This window comes from Meles meles, chromosome 1 (assembly GCF_922984935.1).
Source record: "Meles meles chromosome 1, mMelMel3.1 paternal haplotype, whole genome shotgun sequence".
In the NCBI taxonomy this organism is placed as follows: Eukaryota; Metazoa; Chordata; class Mammalia; order Carnivora; family Mustelidae; genus Meles; species Meles meles.
Window position 1 is genome coordinate 137,226,123 of NC_060066.1, and position 19,882 is coordinate 137,246,004.

The 19,882-nt window shown below is 35.9% G+C and overlaps 1 protein-coding gene across 9 annotated transcripts in view; it reads right to left on the bottom strand.

Annotated features, from left to right (window-relative positions):
- The window catches only part of CCDC18 (coiled-coil domain containing 18), a 106,932-nt gene that overhangs the window by 82,815 nt on the left and 4,235 nt on the right, over positions 1–19,882 (bottom strand). For 8 of the 9 annotated variants that reach the window (XM_046009222.1, XM_046009215.1, XM_046009247.1 and 5 more), the window contains 4 exons: positions 17,720–17,878; positions 13,035–13,141; positions 11,308–11,436; positions 2,098–2,194 (listed from right to left, as the gene is read on the bottom strand). In XM_046009222.1, the coding sequence (XP_045865178.1) occupies positions 2,098–2,194; positions 11,308–11,436; positions 13,035–13,141; positions 17,720–17,878 (492 nt within the window). The remainder of the gene's footprint in view (positions 1–2,097; positions 2,195–11,307; positions 11,437–13,034; positions 13,142–17,719; positions 17,879–19,882) is intronic. The other variant, XM_046009230.1, reaches the window with a different exon arrangement.

The following is a 19,882-nucleotide window of genomic DNA, read 5'->3' on the forward strand; positions in this document are numbered from 1 at the left end:
TCTCTCTCAAAGACTTAAATAAAATCTTTAAAAAAAAAAAAAAAAAGTCAAGCATCCAGGTTGGAGTGGTGGGAGAAGAGGGCTCAAGAGATCTGCCTCCACTTTCTGTTACATCTATGTAACTATAGGGCTCTGCTGACCATGGTTTGAAACTGAGAATCCTAAGGAGCACTGTGAAAAATCATCTTATGTTTTTCCTCTCTTTCCTGTATAAAGTCCTCCCTCTCTCAGGATATTCCCCCCCATGAGTATTCTACCTCCCTCATATTACCTTATAAAAAATCCCTTCTATGCTATTTCATTCCCGTGGGGATCTTCTCCAAGGCTTTCAAAACAGTGACCAGATTAATTTACACTTCAGACCAGTACCTAATAAATAATTAATTTACACTCAGACCAGTACCTTTTTAAATTTTTTTTTCATTGAAATATAGTTGGGCGCATGGGAGGCTCAGTGGGTTGGGCCTCTGCCTTGGGCTCGGGTCATGATCCCAGGGTCCTGGGATCGAGTCCCACATTGGGCTCTCTGCTCAGCGGAGAGCCTGCTCCCCCCCACATCTCTCTGCCTACTTGTGATTTCTTTGTCAAATAAATAAATAAAATCTTAAAAAAAAAAAAGAAAGAAATATAGTTGACACACAATGTTACATTAGTTTCAGATGTACAACACAGTGATTCTGCAACTCTGTGCATTATGCTATGCTCACCACAAGTGTAGTTCCCATCTGACACCAACACAACACTATTACAATACCATTGACTCTATTTCCTATACTGTACCTTTCATCCCTGTGACTTATGCATTCCCTAACTGGAAGCCTATACCTCCTACGGGTATAGCCATTTTGCCTTCTCCCATCCTCCTTCCCTTTCTGTGAACCATCAGCTTGTTTTCTTTATTTATAGGTCTGATATTGCTTTTTATTCATTTTTTTAGATTCCACATATAAGTGAAATCATATGGTATTTGTCCTTCTTATTAAATTTTTATTTTTTCTAATTTTTTAAAAAGATTTTATTTATTCATTTATGAGAAAGAAGGAGAGTAAAGAGAGAGCATAAAAGCAGGGTGGGGGTAGAGGGAGAAGCAGACCCCCTGCAGAGCGGGGAACCCGAGGCTGGGCTCCATCCCAGGACCCCGACATCATGACCTGAGCTAACCAACTGAGCCACCCAGGCACCCCTCTTATTAAATTCTTTTTTAAAGATTTTATTTATTTATTTGACAGAGAGAGAGTGAGCGAGCAAGCACAAGTAGGCAGAGCAGCAGTCAGAGGGAGAGGAGAAGCAGGCTCCCCACTGAGCAAGGAGCCTGATGTGGGGCTTGATCCCAAGATCCTGGGATTGTGACCTGAGCCGAAGGCCGATGCTTAACCAACTGAGCCACCCAAACACCCCCTCATTAAAATTTTAATATTTCTTCTGTCTACCTTTCTTTGAACAGAATCATTAACTTCCTCTGTTTCAATCATTAAATCAAGATGAAAGTCTCTCACATTAGTATCTATTGACCAGATCTCCCTTCTGAGCTCAACATCTGAATATTCAGCATGTGGCCTTCTTCCAAACAGGTTTTATAATCCATGTGGTATTACTTGAAAATATTAAATGAATGTAATAAAGTCACTATACTACTATGCAGAATCTGTTCAAGGAATGTTCCCTTTGAGAAGCAGAATACGGACCCTCCCAGGGTGGCAGGTCCAGGAAGACCAACTGAAGGCTTTATAATCTACTCTTTCTTCATTTTCATCTAGGGGATGGGAACAAATATTCTGTTTTTACATCTACGGCTCCAACCTCTGCTCACTCACCTCATCCTTCTCTGCATTTTTTTCCTTCTCTATATATTGTTCTTCCCCTTGTCTCCATTCTTTTCCCACTTCGGATAAAAAAAGTTTTTTGCTCATTAAAAGAAGATTATGAACACCAGCCTTAACCAGTATTTATAAATTCTTTATTCCAACAATTTTATTATGAGGTCATAAAAACTATTCCCTGCTTTAATTCTAAGCAAACATATTCTATTTATGTCTGTTTTTATATTTAGATATAGACAGTAACACAAAACACTGAACTGGCACATCTGCTTCTTACCTTTTCCAGTTTTTCTGCCACTTTTTCTTTATAATGTTGGAAAGCTTTACTTAACTCTTCAGCATTATATAGTGCTTCATTCCTTTGTCGTTCAGCTCTAAAATTTAAAAAGTGATGATTAATAAAAGTAAAGAATTTCTAAATTTGACTAGTGAAACTCCAAAGTAACCTATATTTTATAGTAAGGAAAAATAAGAAATGAGCAGTACTAAAAAAGAATAGTAGGCTTAAACTGCAAAATGAAGAATAGAGACTAAAAAATTTCCTCACTATTATCAATATGAAAAATAAAATACATTAACTTTGACACATACATACATTCCTATGTGTTGGCAATTTTTTGTCTTTATCTGGAAAAGATTACGGGAAGTGGCTTAGGCTGTACAAATTTTCAAAGATCAGTTATTGTAGAATCAGTCCACTGTCTAGTATATTAAAAATATAATAAATCCTATGACCTTTGCAAAGGGCAAGTAAATTTTCAAAAAGGTATTTTCAAAAGACATATCTAAAAGATATAAAAATCTGAACAACAACATCCAACCACTACAAAGCACTGCCTTATTTAACCCTGATCTTTCCTCATACTTTTCACATCGAACTGAGACTACTGGGCTGAAATGTAGTCAGTATCATACCCATGCCTAAAAGTTTTCCTATTATCTAAATCTCTTCTCTGTAAAGTCCAGACCTTAGCCTAAAAGATTTTATAAAGCAAGGGGATGCCTGGCAGGGAGGAAGTGGGGACACCACAGTGAGATCAGAGGGTTTGCATGTACCTGAGAACTAACCTTTAATTAGGTCTTGTGGCTTACCTGTGCATCGAAAGGGGAAAGACTATGTTATTTCTAACAGATTCCTGAGAGGCCAAAGCAAGCCGCCCCCATCCCTACCTTGATTGGCATTTCTAAGGTATGCATATTTATCTCAAGGGGCCCAGAACATGTAGCCCTGAGAGAGGTAATCCAGTGAACATGAACAAGATGGAGGGCCAAAAACAGAGTCAGGACTGTCAGCACTCCTATAAGCACAAAGCAGGGACCTTATTTAATTATTAAAAATCAATAATGAATTTCCCCAGCAACAGTTTTTGAACTTTTTGTTTTTTAAATTTCAAACAGGTACCCCTTAATGCAGATTAACCAATTTTGGTATTTTGCCACAACTGCTTTTGTCTCTCACCTGAGATGTTTTTGTAGTGAACTGCATTCTAGAGAAATTAGTAACCTTCACCCTTAAATACTTTAGTATGTATCCTAAGAAAACACACATTGCCTCATATAACCACAACTATCAAATTCAAGAAATTTAAAATTGTTACAATACTATTATCTAACATATAATTCATATGTAAGTTTTATCAGTTATTTTAATAATGTTCTTTATAGATCTTTTTTTTTTTCTTCTGATCTAGGACCACATATTGCTTTTAGTTATTTTCTATCTTCAGTTTCTTTACTTTAGAATAGCTCAGCTTTTTTTTTTTTAAGATTTTATTTATTTATTTGACAGACAGAGATCACAAGTAGGCAGAGATGCAGGCAGAGAGAGGGGAGGAAGCAGGCTCCCCGCTGTAGCTCAGCTTTAAGTCTTTCATGACACTGACAATTTTTTTACAATAATAGTTTAAATTTATTGAACATATATTATGTGCCACAGAGAGCTTTAGCTGCTTTATATACCTAATCAAATGGACACAACTCTGTCAATCAGACATTATCCTTATTTTATCTGTAACTAGTACCTAAGTAGTAAACACAATGTATGAATCTAAGAAGCAGGTGCGCCCTTGCTCTCAACCACCAGGGTACACGGACTACTGACACAAAATTAAATGTCAAATAAGGTGTACAAAAAACCACATGATTTTAGACTCATGCTATGTGAGTATTTTTTTCTTATATAAGGAAATATGAGCATTCTGTTTAATAAGTAGAAAAAACTTTTCATACACACACACACACACAGAGGTTACTCAAAGGTCTATAATGACATCGCCATTGAAGAGTCACACAAGATGAGATCTTCAACTGCCAGAAGCTGGTGGTCAATTCTGTGTTTACTGTGAAGCCCCGGATTCAATGATTCTACCTTCTTTTACTTCCTAATGTGATCAAGTATAAAGTTAAATGACCTATGACCAAAGCTGTCATAAATGTGCAGCAGCCACTCAAGCTATCTGGAAGTAGATTATCACTACAACATGTTTTTCTCATCCTGCTTCCCTCTCTTTTCACAACTACCTATTTCTCAAGCTTTGTGCTTCACCATGAGAGAAACACATCAGACCAGGGTTCTCTCACATTCTCTAGACAGCTGATGTATACCAAGTGAGAAATCCAGTAAATCACTGAATGCATGCTGCTAAACATCTGCTTAGCCTTGCCTGTTTCCTCATGAGTAGATGCAGGCTATTCATTCTTGGGAGCACACTACATAAGTGACATTGTACTCTTTCCACTCTACCACACATGAAACACACAATGTCAGTCTGTCCAGCACCTTAACTTACTGATTCTTCGAATCTTTCCCCTGATTTGTAATGCCAACTGTTACATATCAAGTTTCCCTTGTGTGTCTATTTGCTAAAGAGGGTCTGTTCTATACAATCAATTTTTTTTTGGGGGGGGGGTATTCCTATACCAACAACACATTAATTTAATTCATATAACTTCAGAAGTCCTGGTATCTATAGGCATGTCCTCCACTTTGGTCTACAGCTTCAAAATTGCCTCCCTTATTCTTAGACCTTTGTTCTTACATATGATATTCAGGGTCAGTTCGATACGGTTTACCAAAAATCTTTTGGGATACTGATTGGAATTGTATTGAATGTATCAATTATTTTGGGGAAAACTGACAATTTTATATTAGGCTCCCTTCCAGAAAAAATAGTATATATAGTTTTATTTTAGTATGTGCTGCCAAAGCAATCCCTGATATCTACTTCATTAGTTAGGTCTTAAGATTTTCAGTAACATTTTATAACTTTCTCTATCAGATTAAGTATGTCCTTCTATTCTGATATTTTGATATGTGGGGTCTTACAGATCCTAGGAAGACTGGCCCTCCCAGGGTTAGCCAATTCCTAAAGATAGTAAATTACTCACCTGGAAGTTTACCTTTCATAAATGAACTTATCAACCCAGAGCCGGTTCCTCACTCCAGTCTTTGGCTCTTATACTCAGGGTCAATAATCCCCTGTCCTAATTACCTCAGGACCAGGTACTAGACAACTCACGACAGTCTTACACTCAGTCCATTGAGATTATTTACACTACCAAACCTAAACCTGCTGACCCTGCCTTAACTGCTCCTTCTCACAGATACCACAATAACATCTCCTGCTCATATTTTTCTCCCAACTCTCTCTGCCTCCTTACAAACCCTGATGCTTCCCTCCATGGCCCCCTGCATAGCCTGTCATATCTCCTGTTTCTATGGATTTGTCAGTATAATAATTTCCTTTTTCATGTCATTCATTTCCATGTCTGCCATACCTGATTAAAACAAATCCTGAGCATGTTTTAAAATATTAAAACTGTACATATTTTCTAAAGATTTTTAAACAGTTTTCATTTTAATTTTTTACTGTAAAAAATTACAGTAAAGTGCAGAAGTCTTAAGTGAATGAATTTCTGTATATGTATACATCCACACAACTATTATCCAAATCAATACAGAATGTTTCAAGTACCCAAAAGGCTCCCTTGTGCATGTGCTCAATCGATATTCTTTACCCCAAAAGGTAAGCACTATTTGGACTTTTAACATCATACATTAATTTTGCCTATTCTTGATTCTAATGGAACTGCACTATATTCTTTTGCATCTGGCTTCTTCTGCTTAACGTTGTATCTGTGATATCCATCCATGTTGTTAAATACCTATAGTTGCTTTTCTTCACTGATGCGTATATGCAATAATTTATAACACAACTGATTCTATTGTTGATTAATATTTAGCAGTTACGAAGGAAGCTACTTTGAACATTCTTGCACCTATCTTTTGAGAGATACAGGCATTCATTTCTGTTGCAGTGAATGGCAGGTAATAGGGTGATTTATGTAACCTTTAGCACATAATGGGGAAGTTTTTCAAGTGTTTCTACCAATTTACACTCCTACTAGAAATATATCAGAATTCCAAGGGCTTCACAACTTTGCCAAAACTTGATATTGTGAGTCATTTTCATTTTAGCCACTGTGGGCTATAATGGGCCTGTTTCCTTTTGTCATCACCACTGTTTTCTTTGGTTTACTTTCTTGTTGGCAAATTTTTAACCATTGATTCAATATCTGTAATGGCTATATATCACGTTTTCAATTTATTCTTAAATTCTGTTGTTATATTTTGTTAAAAAGTCATTTATTCAGTCGAAGTTTTCATATTTATCATACTAAAATGGTTCATAGTATTTGGTCTTATTTCTTAAATCATAGCTAAATCTGTAATTTAGAAATTCCTTTTCAATCCCAGTATTGCTTTTGTGCCTTGTCTCCTTGATTAATCTTATCTGGTACCCATTAGTTTGGTCATAATGAAAAGAACCAGATTTAGGTTTTTGTGATTCTATTGTTTTCTTGTTTTCTATTCCACCATTTCATCTTTTATTATTTCAATACTTCTATTTTTATTTTTCTTGTGATGCTCTTTCTTCTACTGTCCTTTTTTTGACTATATAAATTGGACGTTTTAACTCATTCATTCTCACTCATATATTAATTTAACATACACATAGGAGGCTAAAAATTTTCCTCTAAGAATTTATTTGGCTATATGGACGTAGTGAAAAGCCTTCTTTTCACTGGAGGTACATGGAGGTACATGCACCTCCAGTGTTCATAGCAGCAATGTCCACGATAGACAAACTGTGGAAGGAACCAAGATGCCCTTCAAGAGACGAATGAATAAAGAAGATGTGCTTCACATATACAAGGGACTATTACTCAGCTATTAGAAGGGAGGGAAAACTGAATGGGAAGTAATCAGAGAGGGAGACAAACCATGAGAGACTCTGGACTCCAGGACCAAACTGAGGGTTATAACCTCAGGGAGGGTATGGGTATTAAGGAGGGCATGTGTGATGATGAGCACTGGGTGTGTGTGTGTTATACACAACTAATGAATCATTGACCACTACATCAAATGTACTATATGCTGGCTAATTGAACATAATCATCATCATCATAATAATAATAAAAGAGTATCTTTGGCTGCAGCCCAAGAGCTGTGATTATTTTTTTTATATCACTCCTCTTCAAGAGCTTTCTTATCTTTATCTAATTTCTTCAATGCTCCACAAGTATCAAGAAGGCCGGCTTTAAATGTCCAAACATACATGATTTGGGGGGATTACATTCTAATTTAATTGTACAACAGTCTGAAAAGGCAATACATAAAACATATCAATCTTTTGGTGTTTGTTGAAACTCACATTTTTGGCACAGTGAGGTGAGAGATTATAAATGTTCTAGAAGTGCTTAAAAGAATGTGAATTTTCAAACCGTTGGGTATAGGTTTCCATATATACACATGAGATCAAGATTATTAACTGTCATTGAACTCTTCAACTTCTAGCTTTCTTGTTACTCACCTAACAATTCCTAGTAAATGTATAAAAATGTTCCCTGTATGATTACAGATTTGTTCATTTTATTTGAAATTTTACTATTAGATTCACACAAGTTCAGAATCTTTAGGGCTTCTGCTTAAGGGTTATTTAAACATTATATAAGAGCCTTTTTGTTTGTTTGTTTGTTTGTTTTTTGAGAGGCGGAGAGAGGTTTGGGGCGGGGACAGGAGCAGAGGGAGAGGGTGAGAAAGAATCTTTTTGTTTTTTTTTAAAGATTTTTTGTTTATTTATTTGACAAACAGAGATCACAAGTAGGCAGAGAGGCAGGCAGAGAGAGAGAGGAAGGGAAGCAGGCTCCCTGTTGAGCAGAGAGCCCGATGTGGGGCTCGATCCCAGGACCCTGGGATCATGACCTGAGCTGAAGGCAGAGGCTTTAACCCACTGAGCCACCCAGGTGCCCCGGGAGAAAGAATCTTAAGCAGGTTCCACAACCAGCACAGAGCCTGATATAGGCCTGGATCTCACAACCATGAGATAATGACCTGAACAGAAATCAAGAGTCAGACAGTTAACCAACCGAGCCAGCCAGGCACACCTATAAGAGTAATTTTAACTCTAGTAATGCTTGTTGCACTTAAATCTATTTTGTGTGATATTAATATAGCTATATCTACTTTGTTTTAGTGACTATTTGCCTAAAATATTTCTTCTAATTCCTTTGCTTTCAATTTTTCTGTGTCCTTATATTTTGGGTATGTCTCTTATAAAAGCATAAAGCTAAACAATCTTTTCCTTTACACTAGTTTTCTAACCCATTATGATTATGATTAATCTTCATGTCCTTGCAAAGGTTTCAATTTTAGAATGCCAACATCCATTCTAGATGGATGGAGTTTCAAAAAGCTCTCAAAAATTTAGATGTCACATCTCTACCTAAAAATCTCAATTGCTTATATGTGCTCTCCAGATTAAAATACAAATACTTTGGCCTAACAATTTCTCGCCTCATTTCCTACTACACCTATCCATTTATAAGTACAAAAAACTCCCTAGTGTTCTCAGCAGTGATGCTTTCATACTTCTATGCCTTGTCCAGAATGTATGAAAACAAAGTCAACACCCTTCCATAAAAATTATCTCTTCTTTAAGTTTTACAGAGATAACCAGTCACTCTTCCTCTGCACTTTTTCTTAGCTATATTATGAAGTTAGTCTTTGTGTATTATCATTTCACTATTTCAAATAACCATATACAAAATGTTTATCTGAATAAGTAAAAATTTATCTGAATATGTCTTAATTTCAGAATATTTCACCCCACAGTTTACACTTAAAATAGCCACATTTGTTAGTGTTTACTAAGAGTCACCTTACATTTCTTTTTTCATTTAATCCTCACATAGATATACTATCATCTTGATTTAACAGATGAACAAACTAAAGTTCAAGAAGGTCAAACAGTTTGCCCAAGATAACAGAGCCACTGAGAAATAAAATCTGGTTGACTCCAAAACTAAATATTTCCATAAAGTAATAGTGCCATCCAAATATATACTGAAACTTGAACTATACTAACCAAATACTGTGGGAAAATGTTCTTCCAAGCTTATTTTAATGAAAAATGACTTAAAGATTTCAAGTGGTTTTTAGAAGTTTAAATGCACATGCAAACAAATTTTAATTTATTTATGACAACTTTTCAAAAAATACTTTCTTAAAAAAAAGAACTTTCTTCAAAATCTTATTTTATCATGGCATACCTTTTTTGAAAATAAAAATTTTTTTGCATTCCCACCAACAGTGTAAGAGGGTTCCCCTTTCTCCACAACCTTGCCAACTAATGCAGTCACTCTGGAAACAGTATGGAGGTGCCTCAAAAAGTTAAAAATAGAGGCACCTGGTGGCTCAGTCAGTTAAGCATCTGAGTCGTGATCTCGCCTCATGTCTTGATCTCAGGGTTATGAATTCAAGCTCTGTGCTGGGCTCCACACTAGGCATGGAGTCTACTTTAAATAAAAAAAGAAGTTAAAAAATAGAACTTTCCTATGATCCAGCAATTGCACTACTAGCTATTTACCCAAAGGATACAAAAATACTGATTTGAAGAGATACGTGCACCCCAATGTTTACAGCAGCATTATCAATAATAGTTAAATAATGGGAAAAGCCCAAATGTCCATCAACTGAAAAATGGATAAAAGAAGATGCAGTATGTATATACAATGGAATATTATTCAGTCATCAAAAAGAATGAAATCTTGCCACTTGCAGTGATGTGGATGGAGTTAGACAGTATTACTCCAGACAAAATAAGTCAGTCACAAAAAGACAAATACCATATGATTTCATTCATATGTGGAATTTAAGCAACAAAACAGATGAACATGGGTGGGTGGGGGGCAAACCATAAAACAGACTCTTAACTACCGAGAACAAACTGAGGGTTGATGGAAGGAAGGTGGGTAGGGGATGGGTTAAATAGGTGATGGGTATTTAGGGGGGCACTTGTGATGAGCAATGGGTATTATATGTAAGTCATGAATCACTAAATTCTACACCTGAAGCTAATATTACACTGTATGTTAACTAACTGGAATTTAAATTAAAACTTGAAAAAGAAAAAAAAAGCTTTTTAAAGATTTTATTTATTTTTTTTTTATTTGAGAGTGAGTGTGCAAGCATGTGAGTAGGGAAGGAACAGAGGGAGAGGGATAGAGAGAATCTCAAGCAGGCCCCTCCTGAGCATGGAACTGAACAAGGGGCTTGATCTCATGACCCTGAGATCATGACCTGACCTGAAACCAAGAGTCAGGTGCCTAAGTGACTAAGCCACCCAGGAGTCCCAAGAAAAAAAAATTTTTTTGAAGATCAAAATGCAGATTATCACTTGACCCTGTGTAAAACTGCTATAATTATATAATGATATTAGAAAATATTATTAAACTAAAAAAATTTAAATCTTTATTCATTTAAAAGTTAATTGACATTCAGAGTTAACGGTTCCTCAGTCAAGGCTACTTACAAAACTTTATCTTAAAATGTGTTTTATAAAAAATAAATACTTCTGCATTACTTATGTATTCCTAAAGGAAGATCCAACTATACTTCCTCATGAATTTTATGTAGGTCATAAAACTTAATTTCAGAAATAAGTAAATATCAATACACTGTATCACAATACACAATACAAAATATCATTATCAGGTTTCTAATCCCAATCCAGAATGCCAGTAATTATGAAATTTTTAATAGAAAATGAAAAAAAAATTAATAGACAAAAAGAACATTAAATTATCCTAACACCAGGTTACTTAAATTTTTTCACTTTAAAAATGAGCTATGATTTTATGGGGCGCCTGGGTGGCTCAGTGGGTTAAGCCTCTGCCTTCGGCTCAGGTCATGATCTCAGGGTGCTGGGATCAAGCCCCGCATTGGGCACTCTGCTCAGCAGGGTAGGCTGCTTCCCCCTCACCCCCTCTCTGCCTGCTTCTCTGACTACTTGTGATCTCTCTCTGTGTGTTAAATAGATAGATAAAATCTTTTTTTAAAAAATTAGCTATGATTTTAAATAGGTAATATATTCTTTTTCCTTCTACATAAACAATTTGTTTTAAAATTTGCTTTGGAAACACATACCTCTTTCCTTGTTTACTTTGTTCAAGTAAGTCCACCTTTAACTTTATACATTCTTCTTGGGACTTCTGCAAACTCTGCTCCTTTTCAATCACCATTTTCTGGCTCTGCTCTAATTTATCTTCGGCCTCCCTATTAAATAAAGGATATATATATTTTTTAAAGATTTATTTTCTGAGAGACAGTGTGTACATGCATGTGTGTGCAAGTGGGGGGATGGGCAGAGGGAGAGAACCAGAGCCAGACAGGGGTGGGATGGTGTTCATCTCACGACCCATGAGGTCATGACCTGAGTAGAAACCAAGAGCCCAATGCTCAACTAACTGAGCCACCCAGACATCCCAATAAAGGATATTTTTAAGGCTATTCAAGAGATTATTCCATGTATGCAAGAATAGCTCAATATTAGGAATTCTATCATTTTAAATCACTGAAGTAAGAGAAACAATTATTTAATAAGAAATAGACAAAATTCATCATCTATCTATTAAGAATCTTTATAAGGAATGAAATAATACATATATCTGAAATAACAGCTTACATCCTATTTCATAGTCAGATACTAGAAGCATAACCATATAGTTCAGAAACTAGGTAAGAATGACTATTATCACCACTATATCCAATGATTCCTCTAATAGTTACAAGAAGAAAAATGAAAAGTAGTAAGTATAAATTTTGAAAAGACAATATTTTCTTTCTTTTGCTAATACTATCATTAGCTGCCTAAAAAATCCAGGAGACTCAAAATGATAAATTATTAGAATAAAAGATTATGACAAATAGTTCTAATTACCAAATAATTATATTATACAAAAAGCAACAGCCTTCCTATATACCAATCAACGAACAGAACATGAACAAATTCACAACAACCAAAAATATAAAATACCTAGGAATAAAATGAAAATAACATGTAATACAAAGAAATTACAAGACTCTGATGGTAATGAAAAGTTACTTTAGGGTACATGAGAATGACCTGCAGGATTTATTCAAATACAGATTGCTGGGTCTCACCTCTTAGAATCTGTAATTCAGTAAATCTGAGACAGAACCAGAAATCTACAATTTTTTAGAAAGATTAATTAATTAATTTATTTATTTATTTATTTATTCTAGAGAGAGGGAGATGGGGGAGAGGGAGAGAGAATCTCAAGCACAGATTCTGACACAGGGCTCAAACAAACAACCAAGATCATGACCTTGAGCCAAAACCAAGAGTTGGATGCTCAACTGACTATGCCAGGCAGGTGCCCCTGAGATCTACAATTTTAATAAGTTCCTAGAAGATGCTAATATTGCTGGTCCCAGAACTACACTTCGAGAATCATCAAAATGAAGTAATGGGCTACTTAGTACACATATAGTTCTCATTTTATTCAAAGCAGAAGAAGGGGATAAATTATAAGGTGCCTGATTCCTTCTATTTTATTTCTGGACCTCCCACTGAAGCACCAGTATGTACTACTATGTGAGGCAAGAAATGAACGAGTTCATTTTCAATAAAAGCATGTAAATAAGCATCTAAGCTAAGATTTAGTCTTTTTTAGCCTCCTTAAACATCACGCATCCTGGAGCCAGGAGGAGGTATGATGGATTGTAGAACAGATTCCTTAAGTTCTAAGACAGTCCACAGGACACTACAGATTTATTGGGGTTCAGATTTCACAAGATATACCAAAAAGCAGAAGAAATAAAAATTTTAAAGCCATAAAAAGTACACTTACCTCAAAACTTTATCTTGGGCTGAAACTTCTGCTTCTAAATTTATAATCTGTTCTTCTAAGATTGGCACATTGGCTGCCTGTTGTTGAACAGATTCAAGCATAGAAACCTAAAACAACAACAAAAAATAACTTTTAGAGCACTTCATGTCAGAAGATAAATTAATCTAATTGGTCCTTTGTTTCTTTTTCTGTTTGATGAGGGTGTCCAATATAACTCCCTAATCACTGGTCAATGTGAAGCTCACCCTATCTATTCTTGTGATCAACATTTACAAGGGCATATCATCATCACAAACCAGTGTCAGCATGTAAGTTCCTGCCATTACCTTCAACTTAATATTCCAAGATAACTGATTAACTATTTGGGGAGCCGGGGTGGAGAATCTCTACTGACAACATCCAAGAAGATAAATCTCACATAAATCAGAAAATTAAATATAAAAGATCAAATCATAAAAAAGTAAAAAAAAAAAAAAACCGGGGCGCCTGGGTGGCTCAGTGGGTTAAAGCCTCTGCCTTCGGCTCAGGTCATGATCCCAGGGTCCTGGGATCGAGCCCCGCATTGGGCTCTCTGCTCAGCGTGGAGCCTGCTTCCTCCTCTCTCTCTCTGCCTACTTGTAATTTCTGTCTTTCAGATAAATGAATAAAATCTTTAAAAAAAAAAAAAACCTACTGAATCTTTTTACAATTTAAGACCTAATTTTAGAATACATGGTTAATAGAGAAAACCTAGAAAATACAAAAAAGCATAGGTCCAGGAAAGAAAACCTGGAGTACAGCTCAAAATCTCTGTTGGTAAGTCAACACTCCTTTTCCCATTCTTAAAACACCAACAGTCAAATGATGGCCTATCAGGAAGAGAGAAAATTTATTATCTGGAGAAACTGAACAGGAAAGGTCTAGAACTCTGGGAAACTATGTAGAATGATGAGCAGGGACGAAGTATTTATAAATAAACAAATTGATTAATATAAAATGGTCAGTTTCCAATTACTTCATCTGATTTAGGGCTATCCCATAGGTGGGAGATCAAAGGATTCTTTGCTGGAGAAATTCAACAGCTCCAAAGAAAAAGACTTCATATACTGATAATGGATGAAAAAGCTAAGGTATCTCCCTACAAAAGAGCCATCTCCCCAGGTATCACCAACATATAAAGCTCAACAAACTTCACCTTCATACACAGAGCTTCTAAACAGAATTTAAGTGCATTTCTCTTAAATATAAATAGCTAAAACACTAACATCTGCAAAAACATTTCTAACATATAAGTTAGAGGCCAAAACAAAGAGGCAATTGGCAGCAAGCAAGGCAAGTGTGCACACACACACACACACACATCATTAAATCTGCAGAAAGCTAAGTGAGGATGCATCAGGATATTATTCAATACAAAGAAAAGAATTAGAGAATATGGGAAAGCTCTGGAAAATGAAAAAAATATGACAGCTAAAATATGATTCAACACAGGTGGATGACAGTTTTGAGAAATCTCTTAAAAAGTATCACAGGAAGACAAGGAGATAGAAAACATGAGGGGGAAAAAACTTAATAAATTATAAGGTTGAAAGAGTTAGAGGGCCAGTAGAGGTGATCACCTAATAGGAAAAATAGAAGAAAACAGAGGGAAGAATATTACTGAAGAAATTGCATAAGAAAAATTTCCATGACCAGCCTGAAAGGCTCCTCACTGAACAAAAGGTCTACTCAAAGACACGTCATTCTGAAATTCTGAAACACCAATGAAAGAGGGAAGATCCTTAAAACTACCATAATGTGCTCGCTTCAGCAACACATATACTTAAAACTACCATCAAAGGAAAAACAAATGGAAAAAAATTACATGCTAAGAAAACTGATTCACAATGGCATTGGACTTTGCAGAGAAGCAGCAGAAGATAGAAGACAAGTAAGCAATGTCCTAGAAATCCTGGGGCAAAATAATTTTCAACCTAAAATCAAATGTAGGGGAGAAATTAGGACATTTCAGACATGCACGGGAGGGTTACTAGAAAAATAGGTTCCACTTAAAGAAAGACTAAACCAAGAAAAGAAGACACAGGATCCAGGGACAGTAGATCCAACCTAGAATATCAAAGACGAGTCTCAGGAGAGCAGTCGGACAGCAGGCCTGAAGGGCAATAAGCTTGGGAAGAGCAGGATGCCTGGCTCCAAAAGTGTAACAAATATTGGGAAAGATAAATTATGAATATACTGGTTGACACAATGAGGAATTTCAGCCCAAGATTTCCAATAGTGGTATATATGCAACAGCAAAAGCTGAGACCTGCCCTAGGAAAGGGAGTCTCCCTAAAAAATATTTTGTTAGGCAATGTAGAAAATGCTGACATGGTAAGTAAAATATAAATAATTCTCCTACTACATACAATAAATAACCACTGGCATATCTACATACTAAAAGAAAGGAACAAAATGCTATAATTAGTTTGGTAGTTATTAGTAAAATTCTCTTAATATCCCTTTGCCTTTAAGTAATTAAGCTTCTATAACTTAAGAAAAAATCTGTAATTGGTAGAAAAGTTAAAACAATTAATAAACAAAAAAGGTGAACAAGGGGCGCCTGGGTGGCTCAGTGGGTTAAAGCCTCTGCCTTCAGCTCAGGTCATGATCTCAGGGTCCTGGGATCGAGCCCCCATCGGGCTCTCTGCTCAGCAGGGAGCCTGCTTCCTCCTCTCTCTCTCTCTGCCTGCCTCTCTGCCTACTTGTAATCTGTCTGTCAAATAAATAAATAAAATCTTAAAAAAAAAAGGTGAACAAATTACATAGCAAACAAACATTGTAAAAGGTAACCTTGTGAGAAATCAAGAAAAAAAAATACTTTCCCTCAAAAAAATAAAATGTTAAAAAAAAAACCAACCTCAGTATAATACTGATGCAGAGTACAATAAATCTTGAAAAAAATTTTTCCCTGTAATTTGGTTATTCTAAAATTCTACCCTAGAAATAATCCCAAATACAAAAAAGTTTCTTGTTCATTGGAGTATTTTTCTTCTTCTTAGGCTGGAATTATCTCCAATAGCACTTTTTGTTTAAAATATACAAAAGAGGTGGCTCAGTCAGTTAAGTGTCTGCCTTGGGCTCAGGTCCTGATCCCAGGATCCTGGGATCAAACACCGCATTGGGCTCCCTGCTCAACAGACAGCCTGCTTTTCCCTCTCCCTCTGCCGGCCGCTCTGCCTACCAGTGCTCTCTCTCTGTCAAATAAATAAATAAAAATCTTTGAAAAGTAAAAATAAAGTTAAATTTAAAAATTAAAAAAAAAATAAAACACACAAAAGAAAAGTAAGGATCTCCCATAATCCTACTACTTAAAACAATACAAATATAAAAGTAAATAATGAAAGCCTCTTGGAGACAAGACATTCCAATCTCTCAAAATTATCAACAACGTGGAGCGCAGTCTTTCTGTTCTTATATGTTATATATACCTATATACATAGACACAAACATATAGACACATTTGCTCTTTTAATAAAAAGCAAAACTGGGATCACCCTGCCTATGTGTGTTGCTCTGTAATGTTCCTCTACCACTCAATATATCAGATAACAGTTTTTGAATGCTTTATGCAGGTTCTAGGTGCCTTTTCATATATTATTAACTTTGGATCTTAGAATTGATTTATTTAACCTCAAAAAAAAAAAAAAAAAAGCTTTGCCGCAATCCCTTACGTGGATATATCGTAATTTACCATCCCTCTATTATTGGACATTTTGGTTTCTAATTTTGTATAATTACAATCATACAGCAAAAAATAGGAAATCATTAGGGGCACCTGGCTGTCTGTCTGTAGAGCATGCAACTCTTCAACTTGGAGTGATGAGGTCAAGTCCCACTTTGGGTGCAGAGATTACTTAAAAAAAAAAGCCACTTAAAAGGAGAGTTATTAATTAAAATTATGGCATAATCACATAAGGAAACAATGCTACAATTTAAAAAATGATCAGTGGAGAAACTGAGTAAATATATCAGAAAATGCTTGGACTATTAATCAGAAAATGCTCAGAGTTGCCTGGGTGGCTCAGAAGTTTAAGCCTCTGCCTTTGGCTCAGGTCATGATCTCAGGGTCCTGGGACTGAGACCCGCATCTGGCTCTCTGCTCAGCGGGGAGCCTGCTTCCCCCTCTCTCTCTGCTGACTTGTGATCTCTCTCGCTATGTCAAATAAATAAATAAAATCTTAAAAAAAGAAAATGCTCAGACTATACATGAAGTTAAAAAACACAGGAAAAAAGAAAACTATTCGAACAGTCTGGATTCAACTATGTAATAAACCAATAAAGTAGTTTCTCATTGGTGGAAACTGGGTGATCTTTCTCCCCTTTTCTATTTTCAAAGTTTTCAACAATGGGAATGTATTAGTTTAAAAAGGAATATAAATAAGCTATATTTTCTCTATAAAAAGAAAACCACATGAATTGGTAATCTTAAGATTTTAAGAAGCTCTGACTTATGTAAATACACACAGTATACAATTTCTCCTAAATCATTTGCAGATATTAAACTCACATAAATTAGATTCCATAACATGTTGATCCTGTATTATCATTATAAAATTTGTTATATGTAACACATTAAGGCAATACATGGACTATTTTCCCAATTCTAAATCTTAAAATGATCAAAGTACTTTCCATTGCCATAGTCACCGCTTCAAAAAACATACTTTTGCTCTTGACTGTGTTAATTCAAAGTGGACAGATTCCATTTTAGTCATTAAAGAATGATTCTGTGAGACCAAACAAGCATTCTGTTGCCTGAGTTTGTTAAGTTTCTCTCGAAGATTTCTGATCTCCTGGTCCATGGGGGCAGATGAAAAAGACATCTGAAAAATTAAAAAGAGCAAGCTATTTTGGATTCTTTCATTAAGCCTTTTAGGTAATGGAAAATGATGAACAACTGTCAGCAAAATGACTAAGTAACTCAGAAAATGAGTTCAGATGTTTAGTGAGTGCTGGCGAGGCTATGTGGGACAATCAGCTCTCTCCTCCATAGCTGGTGGATATGGACAAAAATAAGCACAGCTTAAAAAACAATGGTACAATTTGGGAAAGTTCTTGGTATGATCCTGTAAAGTTGAAGACGCTAACACTCAACAATATTAGTCCTGGGTATAAACCTAAAACTTTTACACCTGAAAATATAAGAATTATTCATACCTACCTTGTCCATAAGAGATAATAAATAAAAAGAATCCAAAAGACCATCAACAACAAAATGGATAATAAATTCTTTATACACATTTTTGTTATACATCTGAATATATATTTTAAAATAAATTCTTTTTATTTTCATGAGGGTTGAGGTTTTTAAGACATGATTTAATTCTTTTTTTTTTTAAGATTTTATTTATTTATTTGTCAGAGAGAGAGAGAGCACGTGCACAGGCAGAGTGGCAGAGGGAGAAGCAGGCTCCCTGTGGAGCAAGGAGCCCGATGTGGGACTCGATCCCAGGACGCTGGGATCATGACCTCAGCCGAAGGCAGCTGCTTAACCAACTGAGCCACCCAGGCGTCCCGTGGACATGATTTAATTCTTAAAAAAGTAATATGAAATTCAAAAGTCAAAACTATATAAAAAGTATACACAGAAGCCTCATTCCCATTTTTAGTAGGTAAGTAACCATTTAACAAGGTTTTTTTTTTTTTTTGGATTTTAATTATTTGAGTGTGAGAGAGGGGGAGAGAGCAAGCACAAGCAGTGGGAGAGGAAGAGAAAGAGGGATGGGGGAGAAGCAGAGCTCAACGTGAGGCTCATGAGGCTCCACCCCAGGACTCTGAGATCATGACCTGAGTGGAAGTCAGATGCTTAACGAACAGAGCCACCCAAACACCCCTTTAAGTTTCTTATTTATAAATTTTTGTATAACACCAATCATACAGAAAAAGAACATTAGGGAACTGAGGCACCTAGGTGGCTTGGGTGACTGAGTGTCTGCCTATGGCTCAGGTCACAATCTCAGGGTTTTGGGATCGAGACCCGCACTGGGCTCCCTGATTAGCAGGGAGTCTGCCCCTCCCCCTACTCGTGCTTTCTCTATCTCAAGTAAAAAATAAAATCTTAAAAAAAAAAAAATAGTAATAATGGGGGACTGCCTATATAGGAAAACTAAGTTATGGTCTTAAACACAGTCTTCTCATGTTTCCACCTTCATCTGCAAGCAATACAAATTACCCACCCTCAGTGAGTTATGCAAAAACTAGCTTTCTATATATGTCATTCTGTACCTTGCATTTTTAAAAAATATATCCTGCCAATCTCTCTATAATCAAGATAGTTAGAAACTCTTTTCATCTCCCCACCTTAGCTGCAGTTTCCACTGCATGTTTATTCAACCAATCCCCTGTGACAGGCACTTGAGGTATTTCTAATCTGTTATGACAAAGCCTCCTTTTGTACTTATGCAGGCATACCTGTCATATATCTTTCTACAAGTGGGATTCTCAAGTCAAGGGTAAGCACATTTGTGATTTGGGGAAACATTACCAAATGCCCCTCCATACGGGGATGTATCATTCTGCACTGCTAACAACAATGTATGAGAATGCCTATCTCCCCCTAATATTAGTGTCAAATATCTGATAGGTATGAACTGGTACCTAAGTATAGTTTCACTGTGAAGTTCTCTTATTATGAATGAGACTGAAGACCTTTTTATTTGTTTGAAGATCATTTTAATTTCCTGTTTCATACATGTCTTTTGTTCATTTTTCTATTGGGTTGTTCATCTTCTTCCTAGAAGCTCTTTCCATGTTAAAGAGATTAGCTCTCTGTCTTTAATAGGCATTACCAATATTTTCCACTCCAATTTGTCATTAGTCTTTTGATT